General features: G+C 43.6%; 1 protein-coding gene across 2 annotated transcripts in view; it reads left to right on the top strand.

The window, feature by feature from the left end:
* Positions 1-19,761, top strand: part of LOC127635381 (5'-AMP-activated protein kinase subunit gamma-2-like) — a 55,560-nt gene extending 35,799 nt beyond the window's left edge. For both annotated transcript variants that reach the window (XM_052115373.1, XM_052115374.1), the window contains exons 4-5: positions 7,240-7,445; positions 19,524-19,761. In XM_052115373.1, the coding sequence (XP_051971333.1) occupies positions 7,240-7,445; positions 19,524-19,643 (326 nt within the window). In that variant the 3' untranslated portion in view covers positions 19,644-19,761. The remainder of the gene's footprint in view (positions 1-7,239; positions 7,446-19,523) is intronic.
* The last annotated feature ends 788 nt before the right edge of the window (positions 19,762-20,549 follow it).

Here is a 20,549-nt window from a genome sequence, read left to right as displayed (position 1 = left end):
GCATGGAAAATTAGAGCAGCAAGCGCATGCTCTCATGAGATGGAAATATCATGCATAATATAAAAATGCAATCCTATTGGTTGTTTTAAAGGATTTTTGACAGGCGTCACTATAACATCCATGTGGATGGTGCCTGCTGAGAGAACAGCCTGGACTCTGTGACACATGCACACGTGTCATCAGACAGAGACACTGTATTACACTCCCAACAGGCTCTCTGTAGTAATGAAGTACACCCTGTATTCTGCCTTTTTTAAATATTCAGTGAAACAGTATGTACTGTACTGTGCAACGCTAAACATTTCAAACCATATGCTACATTGTTGTCATTGACTTTATTACGTTGCGTGTAATACAGCGGGGTGGAGTCCAGTTGTCATCTCAGTAATAAGGCCGTTTGAATATATAATCCTTTTGTGTTTGAAAAAATGTATTATATTTTGACAGTACCACCAAATAATCTTAGTATGTATTGCTTCTGTGATGTTCATAACACTGAAAGTATCATTTTGAGAAATAGTAGCTCATCTTTGTATTCCATGCATACAGATATTTCAAATACTGTGCACAATAAATATATATACATACGTACATACATACTGTGGACTGTAGAAATAGTACTAGTTGTATGAGTATTATTATGCTATTCCAAACATGTTCCTGTGCACAGGCCAGATGTCTAGGAAAAATATCAAAGCAAAAAAAAAAAAAAGAAATAGTGCATTAAAAATAGTCTTAGTCTTAAAAATGGCCTGCTGTGATATTCTTAACCTGCCACACAGCTGTCCTAGTTTTCTAACCAGATGCAATTTTTTTAGGGGGCGCTGCTCAGCTTCCTGTTTTCTCACAGCCCCAGAACAGCCCTTGGAATTTTGATAAGATAAGATCCACATCTATGTAACATTGCATGATTTAGAAGTTATGTCTTTACTCTTGGCTGTACTTTCTGAAGAAAGATTTTAGTTATTTTACCTTAGATATCTTCCTACAGGCCACAACAAGCACAGCTCCTGGAAATAATCTTACAAATGTGATCTTCCTTGAGTCTTTCTTGAACAGCACAATTGAAAATACATAGCATGATTTGAAACCTTTCATCTATTTTTTTAGCCATAAAGGGCATATTGGTTCCAAGTAGCACACAATGCACAGTGTTTACTCAGCTGTTATATAAATAAGTTGTTTCTAGCTCACTCAATAAAAAAGAGAAGACACATGAAAGAGACAGAGAGAGAGAGACTTTTCTTTTTTTACTTTTTACGTCTCTTTATTTTCAAAAGATTAAAAATGAATATACATCCTTAAATTATATGCTTTCAAGAAAATATAATATAAACACACACATTATATATATATATATATATATATATATTATTATTATTATTTTAACTTTTAAACATTAATCTTCAAGAAACCATCAGGGTCTATTTCACAAATACGTTGGTTTACTCCCCATATATTTATAAAGGCTTCCAGGTCTTCCACTAGATGATAAAAAGCAAATTCCACTTTTAACCTTACCTTTATTAAACCCTTTATCATCACCTTAACATCACCTTAATATATGCTCATATCATTCGCATTTAACGCATGTTTAGGTCACTCAAAGCATTTTGTGCATTTTTTACAAGGCTTTAAGGACATGTATAACGGTTTAAAACAACCAAATTCTCATTACACATGTTCACTTAATTGAAAAACACACTGGGCTATAAATCATTAAATAAAATATGATTCATTCTAAATTTATATATACACAGTCCTTGCATGTGCAGCAGACGTGGTCAAACTCCACACATGCAATATGCATCCTTCAAAAATTATCCATAACATACATGCAATTTTAATATACAGCTCTTCTAAACACATATTTAATGCAATTTATAGGAATGTTTTGTTAAATTCTCAACCGATGAACAAAACTGGGAGCTCTCTTGCACAACGTATGCTTTCACATCTCTAACCAGCCCACATGCGCAACACAAAGAGTGCCGGGAAGAAGGTGTAGCAAAACTCTTCTTAAAGAAGTCACATCCAATTTATGACTTGAGTTAAATTACATTAAATTTCTCCACTTGGCTACATACAAAAACTGTTCATGTTAAGTGCTGTTTAAGGTTTGTGTTAAGAATAATATTTTAAGTTTAAATTCCAAGGCTTATTTAATAGTAAATGACCTGCCGGTGACTGGGGTATTGGGAACGTAGCATTAATAAAACTAAGGTCATTGAGGAGAAGCTTGTTAATCCCTCTCTACAAGGCAAACAAAAAAATAGATCATGGTGACAGAACAGAGTGCAGACAGCAGTGTGCTTAAGACTGTACAGTATTTCACTTAAAATAGTACAAATGAAAAGAACATTTACAATACATGTGCCTGGACTTCTTGTGATTTCTAAAAAACTTCCTCTGAAACTATCTTTTCTGCTGATGTCAACAAGCCCTCCTGTTTTTTTTTTTTTTTTTTTCCTCTCTCCCCTTTTCTCCCCAAATTTGGAATGCCCAGTTCCCAATGCACTCTAGGTCCTCGTGGTGGCGTAGTGACTCGCCTCATTCCAATTGGCAGAGGATGAATCTCAGTTGCCTCCGCATCTCCTCTCACGTGGCTTGTTGAGTGCGTTACAGTGGAGACACAGTGCGTGTGGAGGCTTCTCGCTATTCTCCGTGGCATCCACAAACAACTCCCCACTCACCCACGAGGAGGTTACCCTATGTGATTCAACCCTCCCTAGCTAATTTGGTTGCTTTGGAGACCTGGCTGGAGTCACTCAGCACGCCCTGGATTCGAACTCGCGACTCAATCCAATCAATTACTTGTTGATATTATCAAGTCCCGCCCTACATTTATTTCCTGTTGATTATCCTATTTCACTAGGAAATATGTCTCATTACGAAGTAAAATGGGTTGCATTTGGCACATTTAATGATGACTTAAAAGGTGACGTGAATTTTATTTCTGTTAAAATACTTTCTCCTGTCCCATCTTAATATGCAGAAACGACTATACTGTAAGTTGACTTCACCGCAGTAACGCAGTGGCTCTATCACTATCCAAACATTGCTCAATTTCAGTGTTGGGGAGTAGCTAACTGCAAGTAGTGATGCTACTAAATTAACTACATTTTTCAGTAGCTTGACAATAGCTCAGCTGCTTTTAAAACATAGTAGCTTTTCCAGTAGCTAACTACTATTTCCAGCAAGTAGTTGTGTAGCATGACCAAACACTACATCACATTGGTCAGATTATAACAAATAGCCTTCTTTATTAAGTAGAAGCCAAACTTCTAAGCATATTCCGATATAAGATCTTTAAGCATATTCTGGCTGCTGCTCAGAATCAGGCAGCGCCTTTCTTATTCTTTTGAAATGGCAGATCACACTTTTTACTAGACGTACAGGGTCGGGAAAATCAAAACATTATCAAAGAACACCAGTCTATTCTATGAAACAAAGAATGTTTCAGACACTTTGTTCTTAATAGATAATACAACAGCATATTTAACTTTTCTATTTTAAATAAAATAATTCAAAAATGTATTATTGCCTTTTGAGACATTTCGTTTCTGTTCAAAATATGTTTATTTAGCTTCTCATAATCTGAGCGCTATTGGGAGTAGCAAGTAAAAAAAAAATTATCCCCTTTTTCTCCCAATTTTGGAATGCCAAATTCCAACTACTTAGTAGGTCCTCGTGGTGGCACAGTTACTCACCTCAATCCGGGTGGCAGAGGGCAAGTCTCAGTTGCCTCCACTTCTGAGACAGTCAATCCGCGCATTTTATCACACGGCTCGTTGTGCATGACAACACGGAGACTCCCAGCATGAGGCTCATGCTACTCTCAGCGATCCACACACAACTTACCATGCACCACATTGAGAGCAAGAACCTCTAATCGTGACCACGAGGAGGTTACCCTATGTGGCTCTACCCTCCCTAGTAACGTGGCCAATTTGGTTGCTTAGGAGATCTTCTGACAGAGAGAGAGGTCCAGTGGAAGACTGGATCTAACATTCTTGGCGTTAACGGTAGGATGATCTTATCTAACAACAATGAAGACTGCCTCTAGCACAAGCAATCACATTCCAGGAAAATCACCTCAGTATTTACCTGGCTAAAAATATGTTTGAAATAAACATGACACGGTTCAAGGAATCTTACATAAGACAGTATCAAGGACGTGAAGTGTCAATTGGACTAGGCCTGTTTCCAGCCTTGTTGTGATGTGGATTTATTCTCTAAGTATTTGAAAAGCAATGTGGCTTCTTAAATCTGGACCAAAATATCTTTGTTCAGATTAGCTGTCTCTTTCACTCTGGCTGTGCAAAACCCATCATTCACATGCAGCTCACCTTCTGCTTAAGATGCTAATGAGAAAATGTGTAATTTGAACACTATGTGTAAGAGAGAGAGAAATGGGTTGGGTGAAACAGAGCACTTAAAGGAACAGTTCACCCAAAAATATATTTTTTTTTTCATCATTTATTTATCCACATGTCTTTCCAAACCGATATGACTTTATTTCTTCAGTGGAACACAAAAATGACTCAAGAAAACACCATAAACGTATTATAAAAGCACTATGAAATTATTCCATATGACTTGAATGCTATATTCTAAGTCTTTGGAAGCCATCTGCTCCCTTTGTGTAAGTAACAGATTGAAATTAAAGTTGTAATTCACTTAAATCAACTTCTCAAATCAAATATGGCGCCATTGACATTAATGATGTTTGGTCCCAAGTTACGCAGGAACCAATGGAGTCTGAAGCCAATTGCATCAAACCCAATTTGTGTAGTCCATATGGACAAAGCTGCATGGGCCAATTTTCAATTCACTTAAATTAACTGAAATTTTAGTCTTTTTGTCACACAAATTTATTTTATGGAATCAGAAGTATACAGCACACAAGTGTCATGGACAACTATTATTATGCTTTTATGGTGCTTTTTTTTGTCATTTTGGAGTATGACAGCCTCAGTCCATATTTACTTTAATTGTACAAAAAATTCACCTTTTGTGTGCCAAGATGTTTGGAACACTTCGAACTATTCCTTTAAATGCTGCGGTAATCGCATGATTCTGTTATCCTAATGTTAAATGATTTCTGTGGATTTGTGTGGAAATAAAGACTCCCATTGGATGCAGGGAGATGGAGAGCGGAAGAGAGATTTGGTTTGGGTGGCCTCTGGGCAATGACATCATTGTGGAATTCTGCTTTTTTCAGCCTTCTGTATGTTCCTCCTCCCCTTCTTTCTATTCCTTTTATGTGCAATGTTTACTGGGCTGATGCCTGACTGCTATAAAATAATCTCTTTTCTCATTCAGCAGCCATGTGGCCTTGGCTGGGAAAATATATTGGCTTGGTGAACTGACTTGGGGTAGTCAGGCTTGCTATTAAACATTTTTCATTGTATTTCTGTAATGGATTCTATGATCGTTCTTTCATGCTTGATAAACTCTTATGATTTTTTAAATATGTACCTAATGCTCATTCATCAACTTTAAATTGCATTTTTTGCACATTCAGCAGATGCTAGTTTATAGACAGAAAGCTGATATGACACTTAATTATCATTCTTATGGCCGAATCACAACAGTGCTGTTATTAGCACATTGCTCGTTGCTGACACAATAAGACCAGCTATTTTGGCCAGTTTATTTTTGCCCTGCCAACAATAATTATTCCAAAAGAAGCCAAAATAGGATCAAGCATCTGACACAGACAAGCAGAGTAACACCATCAATGAAACTCCAGTGCTGTTGCACAAAATATCAGCACTGAATTAATAAAACATATATATTAATATAGATAGATATTGGATAGATGGGTAAATGCAATATTGGTCTTTAACTGGCAGAAAATATATTCTTACCTCATTTGGCTTGCTGATGGCATCTTGGACTCTGCAGACAGGGCTTCATTTCACTCTCCTCTTATCGGCTCATTAAAGTAGAAACTCAATAAGTTCCGTCCACATACATCACTCTGTGAGAACAAGCTTTTTCCTTAAGGCTCTGCAACTGAATCCAGCCACAGGAGAGGATGCCACTCAGAACTGGGTCACGTTCAAACAACAGGCAGCTGAGGCATTTACAAGAACCCAATTAGAGGCACCACAATAAGACTGATTTGATCATTTAGCAACCAACAAACGTGCAGCATGTATCCAGAACAGACAGGGCAATTACTCAGGCAATTGGCGTGAAGAGTGCTTCAGGGATATTTGACAAATGTGTCATTTTTGGTACTTTGCCATGTATTGGAATAATCGTGCAGACTAAGACAAACGGTAACAGAATAAACACGCGGATTTTCAAGTGGTTTTGTAGCATTGCAGCATTAAACGGTTGTGTACAATATGCCATTAATTTCTTTTAAATCATTTTCTGTGATCTGACTGCAGTATGAAGGGCTGAGCCTGCAGGAAACGCAGCATGAAATGTAGCCTACAATAGTAGATGAAGTGTAAAATGAGGTGATAAAACTCTGCTCTCCACACTGCCTGTAGTTCAGGCCTTATTGCCCCTTCTATTTCTGCAGGCACGGATCAGAGATTACAACTGGTACGGCCTAACCTTTAAGTGACAAGTGGCTCTAATTCATTCTTTGTGGCCGGGAATGGGATACAGTGAGACATTGTAGCAATGTATATAGTATTATCCATAAATACAGTAGCTTAAAGGAATGTTCCAGGACCAGGTTAAAAATGATGGGAGAATTTTCAATTTTGGGTAAAATGACCCTTTAAAAACTAAAAAAAAATACACACTAAGCAATTTTATCACACTAAAATCTCTACATTTGAAGCTATGCTTTTGAAACATTGTGTATTTTAACATTTATGGACTAGCCCCATTCACTTCCCCAACTCTTACTGTAACTGTGATTTTAGTTTTTTTGCTAAATAAAGTAATTTTTTTGGTAACCACCATAAGTTAACATTAACAATATTAATACAGTCTGTAAAAAATTATATATATATATATATATATATATATATATATATATATATATATATATATATATATATATATATTTGTTTATGATACCTTATGCATTGACAAATGTTAACGAACAGATTTTATTTAAAAGCTTTACCGTCTAGGCTGTGAATGGATACAATGTATTTTTAAAGATTCAGGCACCAGAGGGTTAACGTGGGAAAGGAGAAAGTATTCTAACATTGAAAAAATCCTCTGTTTGGAGTATTTGACAAGTTTGATCTTCTATTTGTATAGCCTCTGGGATCTGCTCATCACCCACCACTCCAACACAACTAACCAAGCGGACTCCAGCATTTCTTCTAGAAGTCAGTCCAAATGACACCATGCATCGTTCCTCCTCCTCCAGCCTTGACACTGGACTGCACCTCCCACAGCACAGCCCAACTGCTGCAAAACCGCCTCCCAGTCCCTGCTCAGCACCAATACCTACTTCACGTGCGGTGAGTGATCTGACACAAATCTGAGCAATTTTCTGCATCATTCATTTTTAAGTGATTGTCAGTAAGCGCATATATATTTATTATAAAACTAATACAAGCTCAAATAACATGTGAGACAAAGTCTAACATACTGTAGCTTGACAGTATTATTATAAAAACATATTATTGCTTAATAATGTCTTGAATCTTCAAGAAAAGAAAATATGGTCACACTTTTGAACGTCATCAGAGCGTGCACGAACCAACTGGCTGGTGTTTTTATGGACATTTTCAACCTGTCCCTCTCCCTGTCTGTAGTCCCCACATGCTTCAAAACGTCCACCATTGTCCCTGTACAAAAGCAATAAAAAATCAATGTTGCTCTGACCCCCATCATCAGCAAATGCTTTGAGATGCTAATCAGAGATCACATCTGCTCTGTGCTGCCCACCTCTCTGGACACATCGCAGTTTGCCTACCGCAACAACCGCTCCACTGATGATGCCATTGCATCTACAATACACACTGCTCTCTCCCACCTGGAAAAAAGGAACACATATGGGAGAATGCTGTTTGTAGACTACAGCTCAGCATTCAACACCATAGTGCCCTCCAAGCTTGATGTGAAGCTCTGGGCTTAAACTCGCTGTGCATATGGATCCTGGACTTCCTGTCAGGCAGACGTCAGGTGGTTTGAATGGACAGCAACATCTCCTCATCACTGACCCTCAACACTGGAGCCCCGCAGGGCTGTGTTCTCAGCCCAATCCTGTATTCCCTGTACACACATGACTGTGTGGCAACACATAGCTCCAATGCCATCATTCAATTTGCTGACGATACGACGGTGGTAGGTCTGATCACTTACAATGATGAAACAGCCTACAGAGAGGAGGTGCACACTCTGACACACTGGTGTCAGGAGCACAACCTCTCCCTCAACGTCAGTAAAACCAAGGAGCTTGTAGTGGACTTCAGGAAGAAAGACAGAGAACATAGCCCCATCACCATTAATGGAGCACCGGTGGAGAGAGTCAGCAGCTTCAAGTTCCTCAGGGTCCACATTATTTTAGGAACTCACATGGTCTGTCCACACTGAGGCCGTTGTAGAAGGCTCACCAGCGCCTCTTCTTCCTGAGACGGCTGAGGAAGTTTGGAATGAACCACCACATCCTCACACGGTTCTACACCAGCGCTGTAGAGAGAATCCTGACTGGCTGCATCACTGCCTGGTATGGCAATAGCACCGCCCACAATCGCAAAGCCCTGCAAAGGGTGGTGTAATGGGCTGCTCTCACTGCTACCATCAGGCAGGTGGTATCGCAGCATCAGGACCCGCACCAGCCGACTACATGACAGCTTCTTCCCCCAAGCAATCAGACTTTTGAACACTTGATCTCTCATGGTCAATAATCAGCACTGCACTTTATTAATCTTATATCTCACAATGGACTGTCATAATTATATTCTCAACTACTGTATATATATTTTTTATATACTCTTTATTTTTATTGTATGTGTATTCTATATTGTTTGTATTGTTTACTGTACATTGTATATTATTATTGTGTTGTGTAAGTATGTGTACATTTGATATGTAAAATATGTTGTTTATTGTAAATTGGTATATGTCTCTTCACTGTCATGACTGATATGTTGCTCGGAACCGCACACAAGATTTTCACCTACTGTTGCACTTGTGTATATGGTCGTGTGACAAAGTGATTTGATTTGATTTTGATTTGATATAGAAAAAGGTACTATTCATTAACATTACTGAATGCCTTCAATGTTATGAACAAACAATGAACTGCAATTTGTATTGCATTTTTTAAATCTTAGTTAATGTTAATTAATAAAGATACTTTTGTCTATTGTTAATTCATGTTAGTTCAAAATGCATGAATTAATGTTAACATATAAAGTAGTTCATGTAACAAAAACAAAAAGGTATGTGTGGTGATGTGGCAGTGGCCGAGCGACGTCTGTGGAGAGCGAGACCGGGAGAAGGAGAACGGTAAGGATTGACACCTGTGGGAAATATTCTCTAACAGCTGTTCTGAGTTTCAATGAGAGCTGGAGGGGGTTAAAAAAGGTGTTCAGACAGCCAGAGGGAAGAGAGAGAGAGAGACACACACACACACAGCAGAGTTATGCATTTATATTACCTTAGATGCTTGTTCTGAAAAGTGCATCAAATAAAGAATTACGTGGATTGTTTAACCGGCTCCCGCATCCATCTTCACAACCCAGAAAGAGATTCATCACAGTATAATATTTGTATATGTTTTTCAAAGGAATGCAAGTTTTTTGTATTAAAGAATATGCCAGGTTCAATGCAAGTTAAGCTCAATCAACATCACATTTCCACAAAATATTATTTCAACTTGTTCCTCATTTTCACATGGACACTAATGAGAATTAATGTACGTGCTTTAATAAAATGATGCTACACTTCTCTGCCTTAAACTCTCCAAAAATTGGCCCCATTCTCTTCCATTGTAAGGGCCTTACTCTAAACTTGATAAATCTTTGAATCTCATCAAAATAATATTTGTGGTAATCAACAAATGCTTTCAACTGAGCTTAACTTGTACTGACCCCTGAATATTCCTTTAATTATTAAAAAGCGTGCTATTAAAATCAAAAGCATCTTAAATGTCATAGAACTATTGTATCAAACTGTTCTTTATGAATCTAAAATATTTTTTAAAACAGCTGCACCACACACACACACAATAATCGCCAGCCCATCGATGGATATAATCAGATTTTTGCTGCTCAACCCGCTGATAATTTTCACGTTCACAAGCCAAAATCAATACAGCAATCACCATCTGCAATGCTGTTGTCCTTGCCTCCTGCCCGCTAATCTAAGCAGAGGTCCAAGGCTGTGCTTGTCAGGATCCTGCCATCTTTGGAACTGGTTTGATGCAGTTTTTGACAGGATTCTGACAGTCTCCTTTGTTTGTTCCTTGTGTTTTTTTGTTTTTGTTTCTTTGTTTCTATAATTTGTGTTTCTATTATTTGTGTTTGTTTCAGTTCTCGTTCAAAGTTGGTCATGCTCTTGTATATCTGTTTTTCTCCCTTGTGAGTTCCCTTCCGAGGGAACTCGCACTGCGTCATTGAAAACGACTCTTTGGGGAACGCTCCTTAGCGTGCGCCTCTGAAGTATGAATGAAACTATTCCAATCTTGATTGGTGTTGCGTCATGACGTAACATGTGACGGCATAACCGGATGCATAAGTGACGCCGGCACACACACACATTAGCTTTCGCTCTTCAACAAGCGCGCTCTGTATATTGTTTGTCTTATTTGGTGTTGTTTGTCCTATTTAAAAGAATTATGGCCACCGAACAGTTCAAGAAGTGCGTGCACCCCTGCCCTCGTTTTATTACGGGTAGGGACACGCACGATTTGTGTGTGAACTGTTTGGGAGCGCAGCACGCACAGGCAGCTCTCGAGGGATCTGCCTGTGAAAGCTGTGAAGCACTACCCCTGAGAGTGCTGCGCTCCCGGTTGGCGTGCTTTGATGAGCACGGTCAGGCTCGCGTTCCCCACGGTTCTGGTCCCGCGTCTGTTGAGGCAGCGTGGCGATTGAGATCCTGGGGTTCGCAGCGGGATCTTGCAGATGAGAATGAGACTGCTCCGGCACTTTCTCATTCTTCGTTTGAGGATCCCGAGCCTACTGTGAGTGGTGCAGAAGCCCGCGTCGCGGCTTCTTCTGCCCACGATCAGGTCCCAATGCTCGAGCTCTCTGCTTCCGAGGAAGTGGAAATGCTCAGCATTGATGTGGACGACCGTGAGCCAAGCACGCCGGGTTTCGGCCAGGCTTATGAGGAGCTGGTTCAGGTTGTGACGCGTGCTGTGGCCAGACTTAACATTAGCTGGCCACAAAATGAGCAGGGAACGCACGTCGGAAGCAAATTAGATGAGCGTTTCCTGCAGCACACGTCACAACCCCAGCGCCGTGGTTTGCCATTTTTTCTCGATCTCCACAAAGAGATCTCGAGATCGTGGGATAAACCACATTCGTCCCGTGTCTCCACCCCCAGTGTTGTCGATTACAGCTATGTTTTAGGGGCACGGGATATGGGCTATGGGAAGATGCCTGGTGTGGAGGAGGCTTTAGCCGGTTACCTGTCTCCTGAGTCGGCAAACCGATACAGCTGCATTAATAAGCAGGGCTTACACGGCGGCAGGTCGGGCTGGTTCATGCCTGCACTCAATTGCGATTTTGCAGGCGTACCAGGCTGATCTCCTGAAAGATTTAGACGAGGGGGAGGGGCCAACTCCCAAAGATATCGCGGAGTTGCGCAGAGCCGCAGATCTGTCTCTCCGGGCCACTAAAGAGACGGCCCGCGCTATTGGCCGCTCTATGGCAGCTATGGTGACCATGGAGAGGCATCTGTGGCTAAATTTGTCGGGAATAAAAGAAAAAGACAGAGTTTTTTTTTGCTTGATGCCCCGCTCTCGCCCTCTGGCCTGTTCAGCGACGCCGTTACATCGGTCGTCGACAGGTTTCAGGAGGCGAGGAAACAATCTGCGGCGTTCAAGCAGTTTCTCCCCCGTAAATCCAAGTCTAAATCAAGTAGGGTGGGGCAAACAGATCAGCCCCAGCCTTCAGTCAGCTCCTCGCACCACGCAGAGCAAAAGGAGAGCGTTTCCTCTAGAGCCCCTCCTCCAGGAGCTTGGCAACAGAGGAAACGCTCCCAGCGGAAGGCCTCCAGCCAGGGGGCCGACCTGAGGGACGTCCTTAAGGCTAGGAGGGCTTCGGGGAAGAGGTAGAACCCTAACTGGGGTGGTAGAACCTCGGAGGGCTGCACCCCCCCCCGCCGCAGAGCAACCGAGGTTGTTCTCACAGCGGAGCCCTCAGGAAATCGGTGTCGGTTTCCCGCCGTCTCTGACGCTTCGGGCCACACCAATTTCCAGCGTCAAAAGATAAAAAACACACATCAAGTGTGAGAACATTATCGACCAAATCCTGCCGGTATCCCGCTTCAGGAGGTCGAGAACAGTGCGCGAAAAACACCCGAGACCAGCCTCGAGAGGTTCCCTTAGTAGATTTTGTAGAGGCATGGAATTATCTTCCCAACATATCTGCATGGGTCCTGCATATAATAAAATCAGGGTACAGACTGCAGTTCGGGCACCATCCCCCCAAATTCTCTGGGGTGGTGCAGACTACAGTGGTTCCGGGGCAGGCTCAGGTGATGGAACAAGAAGTGCAATCTCTGCTGCTGAAGGAGGCCATAGAACGTGTTCCTCATTCAGACAGGGAGTCCGGTTTTTACAGCCGGTACTTTATAGTTCCAAAATAGGATGGGGGGTTGAGGCCGATTTTAGATCTCAGAGTTTTGAACCGGTCTCTGAGGAGGTTCAGGTTCAAAATGCTTACTATTCCTGTCATCGTGAGTCAGATCAGATCCGAGGACTGGTTTGTCACGATAGATCTAAAAGACGCCTATTTTCATGTATCCATCCTTCCATGTCACAGGAGGTTCCTGAGGTTCGCTTCGGGGCGAAGCTTACCAATATCGGGTTCTTCCGTTCGGCCTAGCACTATCTCCCCGCACATTCACCAAATGTATGGATGCAGCTCTTGCTCCACTGAGACTTCAGGGCATCCGTGATACTGAATTATATCGACGACTGGCTCATTCTGTCCCAGTCTCGAGAAATGGCGGTTCGGCATCGAGATGTCGTTCTTGGCCACATTCGAAGTTTGGGGTTGAGACTCAACACAAAAAAGAGTGTGTTACAACCATCCCAGTGCACAACGTTTCTGGGCGTTGTGTGGAACTCTGTTACGATGCAGGCACGCATGTCTCCTGCACGTATCGAGTCCCTTATGGCGATGGTGGCCGGGTTAAAGCTAGGCCAGGCCATCACTGTAAAGCAATTTCAAAGACTGCTGGGCCTCATGGCAGCGGCATCCAACATTGTACCTTTGGGCCTTCTACACATGAGGCCCCTCCAGTGGTGGCTGAAAACCAAGGGGTTTTCCCCCAAGGGGAATCCATTTCGTATAATCAGAGTAATGCGCAGGTGCCTTCGTTCTCTGCTAATATGGAAGAAACCTTGGTTCCTGTCCCAAGGGCCAGTGTTGGGAGCGTCATGTCGCCGGAAAATCGTTTCGACAGACGCCTCCCTCACTGGCTGGGGCGCGGTCATGGACGGCCGCTTTGCCAGGGGTCTGTGGCAGGACCATCATCATTCTTGGCACATAAACTGTCTAGAGATGTTGGCTGTGTTCAGGGCTCTGAGGAGCTTCCTTCCAGACATCAAAGGTTACCATGTCCTAGTACGTTCGGACAATACATCAGTGGTAGCTTATCTGAACCGACAAGGAGGACTCAGATCGCGCCCTCTGTGCAGACTGGCGCATCAGATAATTCTTTGGTCCCAAGGGAAAATACTGTCTATCAGAGCAATATATATTCCGGGGGTTCAGAATCAGGGAGCAGACATCCTGTCGAGGCAGGGGCTGAGGCCCGGGGAATGGAGACTTCATCCAGAGGTGGTGAAGTTGATGTGGGACAAATTTGGACCATCGGAAGTGGATCTATTCGCGTCTCGAGAGACGTCCCACTGTCCACTTTGGTTCTCCCCCTCACATCCAGCCCCACTGGGGCTGGACGCCATGGTACAGGCTTGGCCGAGGCTTCGCCTGTATGCATTTCACCCGATCGCTCTGCTCCCGGGAGTCCTGGAAAGGGTCCGCCAAGAGGGCATCAGTCTTCTTCTGGTTGCCCCGATGTGGCCGGCCTGAGTATGGTTCTCAGACATAATTTCACTCCTGATAGCTCCGCCATGGCAGATTCCTCTGAGGAGGGATCTGTTGTCTCAGGCAGGGGGCACAGTCTTCCACCCTCGTCCAGAGCTGTGGAAACTGTGGGTCTGGCCCCTGTATGAGCGGGGGTGGTTGAAACCATACTTAGCTCTAGGGCTCCGTCTACTAGGAGATTATATGGCCTCAAGTGGAATGTGTTCTCCACTTGGTGTAGAGAACATGAATTAGATCCAGTTAACTGCCCGGTGGCTTCAGTTCTGGAGTTTCTTCAAGATCGTTTCTCTGCAGGTCTCTCCCCTTCCACACTGTACGTGGCTGCCATTTTGGCGTTCCATGCACCACTGAGTGATGGGCCTCTGGGGTTGGGCTACCCCGCACACTTTCATCAGGTTTTATAGTCTGCACCTCCCTAGTACGCCTGGCGCATGTGTGCTCTCGTCCTAGCTGAGTGCCTGAGTTCAGTTTCACCCTAGGGCAGGCCTTTTTTCGGTGCATGGGCATTCGTTCCCCAAAGAGTCGTTTTCAACGACGCAGTGTGAGTTCCCTCGGAAGGGAACGTCTCGGGTTATGACTATAACATTTACATTACATTTATGCATTTGGCAGACGCTTTTATCCAAAGCGACTTACAGTGCACTTATTACAGGGACAATCCCCCCCGGAGCAACCTGGACAATCCCCCCCGGAGTGCCTTGCTCAAGGACACAATGGTGGTGGACATGGGGTTAGAACCTGTGACCTTCTGATTAACAGCTCTGTGCTTTAGCCACTACGCCACTACCACTCACATAATAACCCTTGTTCCCTGAGAAGGGAACGAGACACTGCGTCGTCCTGCCACGCCCCTCAAGGCCTGAGAGCGGCTTGCTTCATCGCTAGGCTAATGTGTGTGTGTGCCGGCGTCACTTTTATGCATCCGGTTATGCCGTCACATGTTACGTCATGACGCAACACCAATCAAGATTGGAATAGTTTCATTCATACTTCAGAGGCGCACGCTAAGGAGCGTTCCCCAAAGAGTCGTTTTCAACGACGCAGTGTCTCGTTCCCTTCTCAGGGAACAAGGGTTATAGTCATAACCCGAGACGTTTTCTGTTTGCATTTTTGGGTTATTTTCATTAAAGATCCTTAAATTGCCTTCTTGCATCTGGGTCCTCCTACAAACTCCTGACAGTAGGAATTGAACATTTTAGGACCCAGCAGTGGCAATTATGGCCATTTTTCTTTTTCCTCCTTCCTCTCACCAAGACACCTGCAGCTGGCAGACGCTTCCAGGTCACCCAACTCCACTGTCCCTGGGAAGGAGAGAGTGATGTTAGAGACTTTGCCTGTGAGTTCTTGCTTATGGCAGATAAGTTGCGTAACACCGAAACCGAACTTAATTACCTGTTCAACAGATGTCTTAGAGATCCTCTTGGTGCATGGGAGATGGAATGGCTGAGGATCCTTTCCTTCTGGGAATTTGTGGGATTCCTTGTAGTCCCACACTAGGCATCCCATCTTAGGAGGAAGAATGGCTCTGTCTCTGTCTGCTCAGCAGCTCTCCAGGTGACATTTGCTGCTGACTGCCAGGAGGCAGAGGAGCCCACTTCTGACCACCAGGAGGCAGAGGAGCACGCAGCTGACCACCAGGGGGTGGCGGCCATTCCCATAGCAGTGATTCTGACCGTCCGGAAGAAGAAGAGAAGGGCCACTGCTCCCAAGTCGCTACCAGCCCTCCTGGCCATGTAGGCCGTTCCCTAGTTGCTGCCAGCACTCCTGGCTACGGAGGCAGTTCCCATGTCGCTGCCAGCACTCCTGACCACGGCGGTCGCCACACAGCCAGTCCAGTCCCCCGTGGTCATCGAGCCAGTCCAGTTCCCTGAGGTTGTCGTCGAGCCAGTCCAGTTCCCTGAGGCTGTCGTCGAGCCAGTGCAGTTCCTTGTGGCTCTCGTCAAGCCAGTCCAGTTCCATAAGGCTCTCGATGAGCCTGTCCAGTTCCCTGAGGCTCTCAACGAGCCTGTCCAGTTCCCCCTAACTGTCAACAAGTGTGTCCTGTTCTTAGGCTGTCTATGAACCTGTCCACCCCTGATGACCTCCGAACCTGTTCAGTGCCCTGTGACCGTCGACTATCCTGTCCAGTCCCTATCGGCCGTCGACCAGCCCTTTGCTCAGTCTAGTGGCCAGCACTTGTCATACACCTGCTACCAGTCTTTTGCTCAGTCTAATGCCCAGCACCTTTCAGACACCAGTTACCAATCTGTTGCCCAGTTCCCAATGGCTGCCGTCCAATCTGTCCAGTACCAAGTGGCCGCCACCCTGCCTGTTCTCCTACAGTTCCCTGCATCTGGCGATCAGTCTGCTCAGCCCCCAGCGTCCAGAGCTAAGTCTGCCTAGCCTGCAGTGTCCGGCCACCACTCTGTCCAGCCCGCCGCTGTGGCCGCCCACCAGTCTGCCTGGCTTCCTGTGGCCACTAAAGATCAGCTTGTTTTGCTCCCTGTGGAAGCCACTGACCTCGTCCCTTCCCTGAGGCTTCCTAACCTCGGTCCTCCTCTCTGGGCGCCAGACCCTGTCCCATTCCTGAGGCCTCCGCACTGTCCATCTGAGCCTGTCTCCTTTCTCAGGCCTTCTCCCTGACCTCTGGACCACATTCCCTATCTTGGTCCTCCTCCCAGGCCACCGGACCCCACCCCCATCTGAAGCCTCCTCCCAGGCCACAAGAACTCGCCCCCTCCCTCAAGCCTCCTCCCAGGCCACCAAACCATGTGCCTGTGCCATTCCCTCAGGCCGCTGAACCCCGGTCCTCTCATGGATTCTCCTCCATGGCCACCGGACACCGCTCCTTTCCTGGAGCCATTTCCCTGGTCTGTCCCATGTGCTCCACATTGGAAAGTTCTGCTGATCTCAATTATTCCTTCGCCTCACTTCCTGTGCAAGGACTTTGTTCGGTTTTGTTGGTTGAGTGGATATGTATGGCTGTGCGGAGTGGTGGCGTAGTGGGCTAAAGCACTAAACTGTTAGCAGAAGGTTGTCGGTTCAATCCCCACAGTCACCACCATTGTGTCCTTGAGCAAGGCACTTAACTCCAGGTTGCTCTGGGGGTATTGTCCTTGTAATAAGTGCTCTGTAAGTCCCTTTGGATAAAAGTGTCTGCCAAATGCATACAATTTTAAATATTGATATGTTTCTCCCCCACATTTATTATATTGCTTCAGAAGACATGGATTAAAACATTGGAGTCTTTTGGATTACTTTTATGCTGCATTTATGTGCTTTTTGGAGCTTCAAAGTTTTGGTCACCATTAATTTGCATTGTATGGACCTACAGAGCTGAGATATTCTTCTAAACAAATCTTTGTTTGTGTTCTGCCCAAGAAAGTCATACATATCTGGGATGGCATGGGGGTGGGTAAATGACAATTTAAAATTTTTGGGTAAACTTATTCCTTTAATATCTCTCACTTTCTGTCAAGGATTTACACTTTCCTTAATTATTACTAAGTCACTTTTGGAAAACTTTTCCATTGCTTGAATGTGAACATCTATATTTTCTCTCTGCAGCCCCATTATGAGTTTGATTAATGTGTATTAGGGCTAGATTGTTTTTCTCAAAAGGACTAGAGTTATATAGCCACACCCAGTGATTCTTCAAGAAGGAATTAGGGCACAGTTCTTTCTAATTGCTCTCCACTAGATGCAGCTCTGGGAAAAGGCCTACCTGTAAATGCAGTCATGTAATATAGGCCGTATGATGGCACATCCACTAGAGCCTCAATAGGTCTTCGTAATTTTATAACACTATATCAAAGGGTCATATCTTTAATTAGATCACATCCAGGTCCAGCCTTTATATGTCCAAAGTGGGCCATTTTGGCAGTACAGAGATGGAGAAAGATGCAAGAGGTACAAAAAAGATGGCCGCAGGCATCATTGCTGCACTGAAAATGTGCACGGACAATTATTCTGTATATTCCAGATAGACAGTTATGTTTTGATCTGTGGATGTTTCAGGACTAATTAATGCTTGCAAATATCTATTTAGATATAACATGGAAAGAACATTGTTTCTCATAGAAAAACATTCACATAGCGAACGGAGCAAAGCAAAACCATTCACATATGGATTTCTAGACCAAAGACCAAAAGGAAAAGAACGCTGGGTAAAGAATACTCTGCCTTGTAATGACACTAATGAGGCCAAGCATATCAATGAAATTATTGCAATAGATATTCTATTTTGACAAATAAGTCAAGGACGAAGGATGAAATTCCAAAATATGGTCAAAAGAGAACTTCCTGGTAGTGAAGGAAGGCGGGGAAACTTCACTGTTGAAATATGTGTTGATTATAAGATGCTCCCTTTTAAAACTACTATTTATATTATCCCTCCTATCTGTACATATACGCAGTCTATTTTTACAGATTAATAGCACTTCCTGTTCTGACCGAAAAGAATAAGCGAGACGCACCCCAACGATTAGAGCAGAACGCAGGTGTTTCGAGAACAAATATAAGCTATTTGTAATTGACAAGCCGTTAGAAAAACCCGGCGCTCCTGGGCAAGACGCTGAAAACAGCAAACGGGAAAAAATGTCCGTCAAGCGCATGTTTACATAGAAAAACATTTGGGAAAAAAGCGCAAACGGACGCAAATACGCGTGTTGTGTGAACAGCCCCTTCTTGATATCGGGCTTCTTGGATCTTTTCATTGTCTATTATGTAATTCCTGCAGGTTTTGACAAGATGGCTCTGTTCACACTTATAATTCCACGTCGTCTATTATTGCTATAGTTGATTTATTTTACTCTTCGTCAAGCCGGTGGCAGCTCGCGACTGCAGCAAACTGGAACAGTCCATTTGAACAGGAGCGGAGGGGGAGGGTCTCTTATGATTGATTTCACATTGGATGTGCTGGTACACAAACTGAGCACGCCTGCGAATGCGAACAGTGACTGACCCTAAGGGCAGATGGACCTCAGATAAAATCATGTGGACATAGTATGTTCTTCCGAAACAAGAAACACTTTTGATAGAGCGAAGCGAAACGCGCGTAGAACGTTTCGTCATGCTGCACGGCGATACACTGTAACAGTTGTATCTTTGAGTTCGAACGTTCGCGGCTTCTGCACACGCTGTCAACTGTATATTTTATTAAACTGTTGACAAGCGCCCTGCGGACAGCCAACTTCCGATTTCACCGATCTCCTCAACGTCAGCCTGCCTGTGTGTGGGGTGGGGGGAGACACTGGACAGGGTGAGGGGAGGGCAACTTGCTTGAGATCTCCTCGTCTGTTCTTGACTCTGTCCCTTGCGTCTGGTTCACAGGTTCACTGTTTATCTGAAGAAATGCTGGAGAAACTCGATATCGAGGATGAAGGTAAGCCCCACAGGGATTCATATATTGCTCCGATTAAAACTCATGCTAAAAAAAAACCCGTGTCGTGATTGTTGCGATCCGCATTCATTTTCTGAAACGACTGGATCAGCGGCTTCGCTCCCTTAACATTGTTAATTTGTGATGCTCCTTGATGACTTTAAGTATATGTTACCTGTGGTAGTTATCCCTAAGAGTTATATCGTCACCACCAGGGGAAATCTTTACGTAGTGTATTTTAATCCCATTCATAATGTAAGCCTAGTATGGTCTTGCGATGCGGATTTCCCTCTCATCAGCTGGTTATTTATGGGGCACAGTGCACACAATCGTTACTACAAAGGTGTCGATTTCATATCCACCTGCTTCCACTTGTGTTTAACCGCTGGACCACACAGCGGAATTCCTAATAATCTATCGGGATCCCCGGTCGTCATTTCTAACCTGTTGGGTGGTAGATGCGTCAGATGATGCTGCTAATGACTGGACACGTTTCACCCACGCCAACGAGACCCTCAAAGTTGATGGTAATGCCTATTTTTATTTTTCTATTTGCAGCAGTTATTGATTACTTTTTTTGTCATTTGCCACGGCTTAAGTGATTGAACTCATCTATTCTATTATTCAATAATGAACAAACATTAGACCCGGCCATGAACTGAATAACATGCAAAACTGTCTGTGCTACTTTACAGGTATCACTAAAATATTAGTATGGCACACTTTTTCTCTGACAGCCATGAAGGTCAAAAAAGAACATCTGTCTGTTTAGTGCATATCTTAGCCAATCAGCAAGCTTAGGAGGCTCCCTGCAACCAATGAAAAAGGGGCTACCTGATTGCTTGACCAATGGAAGTCTTGGAAATATTTGGGCAACATCATTTTTCCAATTCTTTTTGATCAGCTTGTTGCACAGAAATCACTTGCATCAGCTTTAATTTCAGAAAATATGTTTTTATTAATATGATGGTATCCTG

Source organism: Xyrauchen texanus, chromosome 42 (assembly GCF_025860055.1).
Source record: "Xyrauchen texanus isolate HMW12.3.18 chromosome 42, RBS_HiC_50CHRs, whole genome shotgun sequence".
NCBI lineage: Eukaryota > Metazoa > Chordata > Actinopteri > Cypriniformes > Catostomidae > Xyrauchen > Xyrauchen texanus.
This window is presented reverse-complemented; position numbering and strand designations above follow the sequence as displayed.